General features: G+C 46.9%; 1 protein-coding gene across 1 annotated transcript; it reads right to left on the bottom strand.

Annotated features, from left to right (window-relative positions):
• Positions 1 to 898: 898 nt before the first annotated feature.
• LOC311144373 (vesicle-associated membrane protein 5-like) lies at positions 899 to 7091 on the bottom strand (the record flags this gene model as incomplete). The annotated part of the gene is made up of 3 exons (XM_084180395.1): positions 899 to 1124; positions 5754 to 5897; positions 7086 to 7091. 3 exons carry the CDS (start codon positions 7089 to 7091, stop codon positions 933 to 935), a joined length of 342 nt encoding a protein of 113 aa, XP_084036521.1. The 3' UTR covers positions 899 to 932.
• Positions 7092 to 7841: the final 750 nt, after the last annotated feature.

The following is a 7841-nucleotide window of genomic DNA, read 5'->3' as shown; positions in this document are numbered from 1 at the left end:
TGACTAGCTTTAGAAACATATCTATTGTATATTGCAGTTTGTACAAATTGTTCTGAGAAATGCACTTATTATTTTGCACATGTTAGGGATGATGTGAAAAATGCACCAAAGCGACTGAGAAAAACTGTAAATATAAATATTCACACTGCATTACCCAAATTGGCCTCAAACATAACAGCGTTTTATATACATATCCAAAATTAAGTTCATTTTTGTATATTTCTTTTGACCGTAAAAAGGAAGAATGAAATTATGAAAAGAAATGACTCATTTCATTTCATGATAAATATAATTCTGTGATGTCCCCTTACAGCTTACATGGAATAATTTGAAACAGTCACACAATTCATCCAATGGGAATTTTTTACATTCCAAAGGCACAATATGTTTTATTTGAATTGACAAAACATTCACCTATACCAAATCTTATGGTGAGGCTGAAGCATTTCTGAGTATGACTGTGAAACCAGTGAGCCTGACCAACTAGGGCCAGTTGAAGACGATACCGAATGTGGAAGCAGCTGAGCTAGTGATGGTACCATTTCATTCAACGATCTACACACAGAGCACAGAGCCTGAAATGCCTCTAAAAACAAACAATATCACAGATGGCATTGAAAGGTCAACCCACAAAACCTTGTTTGAGCTCAGGTGGAAAACCTACAGCCTGAGTGCCAGTCTGTTTGTGCCATCATCATGCCAACACCTTGTCACTCATTATCATGCCAAATGTTTGGCTTGACAATGACAGCAATGTATTTGACAAAAGCACAAACAGATCTGGGACCAGGCTAGAAAACCTCTCTCTTTATCTACATCCACTATTTCTGTCTGATTGACTCCTTATTTCCTCAGAGGTCTCGCCTGCCCCTGTCTCCATCCTCCTTCTTCATTTCTTCCATGTCCTTTGCTCTGACAGACAGTCTAGGATCCTAAGGCCCTGAGGTGGGTTGCCCTGCAGCAGGTTGCTCTCTGTCATCAGAGCCAGACGCTAACCATGCAATAATCCCAATGATGATGGCTGCTATGACGACCCCTACGGCAATCAGCAACACTTTCATCTTCATGTGTTCGTACCACTTCTGCTGTTTCACTTTCCGAGCAGACTTTGAGAAAGCCTTACTCTGAAAACACATCATTATAAGATGTTAAAAGTTAGTCCGACGTTAATGCCAAGACCCTATGCATTTATAGCTGTCTGAATATGGAGGAGGGGGGGGGGGGGGGGGGGGGGGGGGGTATTCTTTATATCTGCAATTGAGGCTGCGCTGCATTGTATATATTTTAAACTCCAGAAAGAAACCATTTAGTCATGAAACCCGCCATTTTCGGACAATTCGGTAGACAGAAGTCTTTAGTTACAGTGCACACTACTGTCCCAATGAATCTAGACTGGTGTATGTTTTTTTTGGCACTGCTGTTTTGTTTATCCCAGTGACCCAGTCAGCCGGCCAGCAAGTCCTCAGAGAACTATGGCTATGTCCCACATGGCACCCTATTCCTTATATAGTGCACTATTTTGACAAGAGCCTCGTCAAAAGTAGTACACTATATAGGGAATAGGGTGCAATTTGGAACACAGCCACAGTCAGCCGCCCAGTGCGTTCTCAGAGAACTACAGTGCATTCGGAAAGTTTTCAGACCCCTTGACTTTTTCCACATTTTGTTACGTTTCAACCTTATTCTAAAATAGATTTTTTTTAAATGTCCCTCATCAATCTCCACACAATACCACATAATGACAAATCAAAAACAGGTTTTATAAAATGTTTGCACATAAAATAAAATAAAATCACATTTACATAAATATTCAGACCCTTTACTCAGTACTTTGTTGAAGCACCTTTGGCAGCGATTACAACATTGAGTCTTCTTGGGTATGACGCTAGAAGCTTAGCACACCTGTATTTGGGGAGTTTCTCCCATTCTTCTCTGCAGATCCTCTCAAGCTCTGTCAGGTTGAATGGGGAGCGTCGCTGCACAGCTATTTTCAGGTCTCTCCAGAGATGTTCGAACGGGTTCAAGGTCGGGCTCTGGCTGGGCCACTCAAGGACATTCAGAGACTTGTCCCGAAGCCACTCCTGTGTTGTCTTGGCTGTGTGCTTAGGGTCGTTGTCCTGTTGGAAGGTGAACCTTTGCCCTAGTCTGAGGTCCTGAGCGCTATGGAGCAGGTTTTCATCAAGGATCTCTCTGTACATTGCTCCGTTCATCATTCCCTCGATCCTGACTAGTCTCCCAGTCCCTGCCGCTGAAAAACATCCCCACAGCATGAGGCTGCCACCACCATGCTTCACCGTAGGGGTGGTGTCAGGTTTCCTCCAGACGTGATGCTTGGCATTCAGGCCAAAGAGTTCAATCTTGGTTTCTTCAGACCAGAGAATCTTGTTTCTCATGGTCTGAGAGTCCTTTAGGTGCCTTTTGGCAAACTCCAAGCGGGCTGTCATGTGCCTTTTGCTGAGGAGTGGCTTCCGTCTGGCCACTCTACCATAAAGGCCTGATTGCTGGATTGCTGCAGAGATGGTTGTCCTTCTGGAAGGTTCTCCCATCACCACAGAGGAACTCTGAAGCTCGGTCAGAGTGACCATCGGTTCTTGGTCACCTCCCTGACCAAGTCCCTTCTCTCCCGATTGCTCAGTTTGGCCGGGCGGCCAGCTCTAGGAAGAGTCTTGGTGGTTCCAAATTTCAAACCACTTTGTTCTTGGGAACCTTCAATGTTGCAGACACTTCCCCAGATCTGTGCCTCAACACAATTCTATCTCGGAGCTCTACCGAATGTCTTGGTTTTTGCTTTGACATGCACTGTCAACTGTGGGACCTTATATAGACAGGTGTGTGCCTTTCCAAATCATGTCCAATTAAATGAATTTACCACAGATGGACTCCAATCAAGTTGTAGAAACATCTCAAGGATGATCAATGGAAACAGGATGCACCTGAGCTCAATTTCAAGTCTCATAGCAAAGGGTCTGAATACTTATGTAAATAAGGTATTTCTTAAAACCTATTTTTGTTTTGTCATTATGGGATATTGTGTGTAGATTGACGCAAAACATTTTTTACATCTATTTTAGAATAGGGCTGTAACGTAACAAAATGTGTAAAAACTCAAGGGTTCTGAATACTTTCCGTATGTGGTTGTTGTAATGTAACAGTCTGGCTGGGGAGTGATGTGGGAACGCTGTGGTTGGTTGACCCCAGGTGTCACGCCCTGGCTCTGGGGACTCTTAAATGTTGAGCCAGGGTGTGGATTTTCCTATGTTTAGTTGTTCTATGTTTTCATTCTAGATCGTTTAGATCTATGTTGGCCAGGGTGGTTCCCAATCAGAGGCAGCTGTAGCTCGTTGTCTCTGAATGGGAACCTTACTTAGGCAGCCTGTTTTCACTAGTCATTGTGGGATCTTGTTCCGTAAGGTTTTGTGTTTAACCTAGGACTTCACGTATCGTTTCGTTTGTTGTTTTGGTTCATGTGGGTACTTCAGTAAAAGAATGTACGCTTATCACGCTGCGCCTTGGTCCGCTTCATCATGTGACGATCGTGACAGAAGATCCCACCATAAAAGGACCAAGCAGCGTGCCAAACAGGAGAAGTTGGCGATGTCCCAGGTGGGCGAATGGTAGTCTTGGGAGGACATATTCGCGGGCAGAGGGCCATGGGCAAAAATAAATGCCCAGGCAGGAGAGGTGAAACGGCGCCAACCGTGCCGACGACGGACACGCGAGAGGCAACCCCAAGTAATTTTTTTTGGGGGGGGGGCACACGGCGTGGACGACGGGGCTGCTGGAGGCAGCTACAGGGCGCATCGGCGATCTAGGAGAGGAGGCCACCAGGTTTGGGGGGCTGGAAGGGTGGTTGGCGGAGCCTAGAGGTAGAGCAGAGCCAACTCCCCGTACTCAGGCTAGGCAGCGTGAGACTGGGCAGGTTCCAGGTTATGCGGAGCCAAGTACTGTGCCGCGAGTGTTCCGGCACAGTCCTGTACGTCCTGTGCTAGCACCACGCACGTGTCGTGCTAAGGTGGGCATGCAGCCAGGACGGAGTGTGCCGGCTCAACGCTCGTGGCCTCCAGTACCCCTCCTCGGTCCCGGATATCCTGCGCCAGTGCCACGTGCTGTAGCGCCAGTACGAGTGCACAGCCCTGTACGTCCTGTGCTGATGCCTCACACACAGGGTGTGGAGATAGGCATTCAGCCAGGACAGGTTGGGTCAGCTCTCCGCTCCAGACCTCCAGTCCATCTCCACAGCCCAGTCCGGCCTGTTCCTGTCCCTCGCACCAAGACTGTGGTGCGCGTCGCCAGCCCGGTCCGGCCCGTTCCTGCTCCCCGCACCAAGCCAGTGGTGCGCGTCGCCAGCCCGGTCCGGCCTGTTCCTGCTCCCCGCACCAAGCCAGTGGTGCGCGTCGTCAGCCTGGTCCGGCCCGTTCCTGCTCCCCGCACCAAGCCAGTGGTGCGCGTCGTCAGCCCGGTCCGGCCCGTTCCTGCTCCCCGCACCAAGCCAGTGGTGCGCGTCGTCAGCCCGGTCCGGCCCGTTCCTGCTCCCCGCACCAAGCCAGTGGTGCGTGTCGTCAGTCCGGCACCGGTCAGCTGCTCCACGCCGGAGCCAGAGCAATCCGCTCCACCGGTGTTCAGTCCAGCTCCGGCCAGCGGGGCCAGACCAGACCAGGGGCGCAACGGGTGGGTAGAGAGAGTGTGGTGGTCACGCCCGGAGCCGGATCCGCCTCCGAGGCGGAATGCCCACCCGGCCCCTACCCTCTTGTGTTTGGTTGGCGCGGTCGCAGTCCGTGCCTTTGGGGGGGGGGGGGGTACTGTCACGCCCTGGCTCTGGGGACTCTTAAATGTTGAGCCAGGGTGTGGATTTTCCTATGTTTAGTTGTTCTATGTTTTCATTCTAGATCGTTTAGATCTATGTTGGCCAGGGTGGTTCCCAATCAGAGGCAGCTGTAGCTCGTTGTCTCTGATTGGGAACCATACTTAGGTAGCCTGTTTTCACTAGTCATTGTGGGATCTTGTTCCGTAAGGTTTTGTGTTTAACCTAGGGCTTCACGTATCGTTTCGTTTGTTGTTTTGGTTCGTGTGGGTACTTCAATAAAGTAATGTACGCTTATCACGCTGCGCCTTGGTCCGCTTCATCATGTGACGATCGTGACACCAGGGTTGACCAGGACGGACATGCGCCCTGTGGCATGTCCTGGACACCCCTCTCTCAATACCGAGGGATACCAGTGGATTTCATTAATCTTACAGCAATAGGAAATACCTTTCTAAAAAGATCACCGTAAACCACAATCAGGATGTAAATTGTACATTATTTTTCCCCTCCAACTCCACCTAACGTGTATTTATAGACAGCAATATGACATTTCCTGGCTATTCCCTGGACTTGTATGGAACCATGTAACATTGGAAAACTACCATGAGGCACACCAAAGGAGAATTCCAAAGGAGAACCCTTTTGTGCTTATTGTGTCTCTCTGAAATGCACCTAAGGTTTTACCAGTATTATAGCATTGCAATCATCAAAGTATGGCCTTCAAAGTCTGTATCTTCAAATTATGTATGTGTTTTGTATTAAGTCATGATTTGATTCCATTAAGACGTCTCTTATTACGCCTCTTAATATAGTGTACGTCCCAAATGGCACCTTATTCCCGATATAGTGCACTAATTTTGACCAGAGCCCTATAGGCCCTAGTCAAAGGTAATAGACTATCAAGGAATAAGGAGCCATTTGGGGCGCACCCATAAAGTACAACAATTACCTTCTCCAGAAGTTTGTCTGCCCTGTTATCAAGATCTCTCAGCTTGCCTGACCTCTCGGCAGCATTGTTGAGGTTATCTAGCATGATCACCTTCACCTCCTCCACCTCATCCTGGGCCTGCTGCAGGCGGTTCTTCCCATTCTCCTGAACACACAACAAACAAGTTGGGGTTAATGGAAGATAAATCATGGTAAGGCCACAGGACTTAGTTGAAACCACTTCTCATTTTGTGTTAATTTAATGTATGGTTTATTTGAATAGGGGCAGGTAGGAACACATTGATTGACACAATGAATAGTGCTCTGTTCTTCTCCTGCTCCTGCTCTTTCTCCTGTTGATGTCGTCTCACCACAGTCCAGAGTTGAGTCATGTCTCTCTCTACCTCCAGCTCTCCAGGTCTAGTTAAGGGGGTGTTGTTGTGCTGAACTGTTGTCTGGGTCTGTGCTGACTGCAGTGTGTTCACCTGCTGTTCCAGCTCCACCTGCCTTACCCCCAGAGATCTGGTCTGACCCGCTCGGGGTGGGGGTATCTTTCTCAAGGGAGAGCTTCTACTGCTGAGCTATTTCTTTGATTAGGTGAAAGTCCAGCTGGAACTGTTTGGTGTTGCCCTGTACCAATACTGTTCCAGATTTATAGAGATTTATATTAGATGACAGAGTCCTCGTTGTCTAGTATCCTGAGTTTCCACCCATCGCTAACACCCCCCCTCTTAATAGAGGGGTAGTGTGCTAGTATAGCACTGTGCCATGCCAGGGGATGGTCTGTGTGGAAGATAAGGTTGCTTATGTTCCCATTTTTATAAAAGTCAGCAAAAAGTGTCTCCTGATTTCCCATAAGGAGCTTCATTTTGTACTCTTTTCATGTCTTATCATTCTTTACATTCAGAGTGTACTGTATTTTAATGACCTCTGAACAGCGGGAGGGTGCTTCTAAGGCCTCTCCATTTGGTTGGGGTTGACTGTGCGACTCTCCTGCCATTGTTGGGCTCAAGGGCTTTGACACCTCTCACTTCACACGTCAGTGCTAATTGAAGTTGTATCTCTTTGTACGAGCAAGCTTGGTAGCCTTAGCATTCAGTCCTTACAAAGTAAAATATATCATTGCTCTATCAATCTCTCAGGCAGAAGATCAATATCAGCACAGCTGCTTTTCACCACTCTTCCCTTTCTCCCACTGTATTCTCTCTCTCTCTCTTGTTCTCTCTCTCTCCTTCCCCCATTTTATACCTCATCTAAGCCTTCAGTGGAGAAATGCTACAGTACCTGAATGACCCTAGAAAGTTTTGGAATGCTATTAAGTCTATGTCTGGTAACAGTAATGTTAATGAATTACCGTCATGTGTTTTGAAGGACTCTGTTGCTATATATGACAAAACTGAAATGCTGAATTGTTTCAATGAGCACTTTGTATCATCTGGTAGGCTGTTTGATTCAGTGTCCTCTGTCTCTGTACAACCCTGTGTGGATGAACCAGTGTCCTCTGTCTCTGTACAACCCTGTGTGGATAAACCAGTGAGAGCTGGTCAAACTTTTAGTTTTCTGCCATTCTCAGTGCAGGTGGTACATAAAGCCCTGAAATCCTTAGATCAAAGAAAGCCTGCAGGTCCTGATCTTTTGGATCCCTGCTTTTTAAATCTGGCAGCTGATTTCATAGCTGAACCACTTACATATCTGTTCAATCTAACCCTGGAATGTAATGAAATTCCAAAGATCTGGAAGTCAGCATTTGTCCTACCACTTTTAAAAGGGGGAGATCCAACTCTTTTAAATAATTATAGGCCAATCTCAAAGCTGTCACCCCTGGTGAAAATACTTGAAACCCTTGTAAGTGAACAGCTAAAATAGTTTTTATTTACTAACTCTATTTTATCAATGTATCAATCGGGCTTCAGGAAGAAGCATAGCACAATTACAGCAGCCATGAAGGTTTTAAATGATATCACTGAAGCCCTTGACAAAAAACAGCACTGTGTCTCACTTTTTATTGATCTCTCTAAGGCTTTTGATACAGTTGATCATGCTATACTAAGGCAGAGATTGTTGAGTGTAGGTCTTTCGGAGCATGCAGTTGCATGGTTTGCTAACTATC

The sequence above is a fragment of the Coregonus lavaretus genome, assembly GCF_964263955.1.
Source record: "Coregonus lavaretus genome assembly, chromosome: 17".
Classification (NCBI taxonomy): domain Eukaryota; kingdom Metazoa; phylum Chordata; class Actinopteri; order Salmoniformes; family Salmonidae; genus Coregonus; species Coregonus lavaretus.
This window is presented reverse-complemented; position numbering and strand designations above follow the sequence as displayed.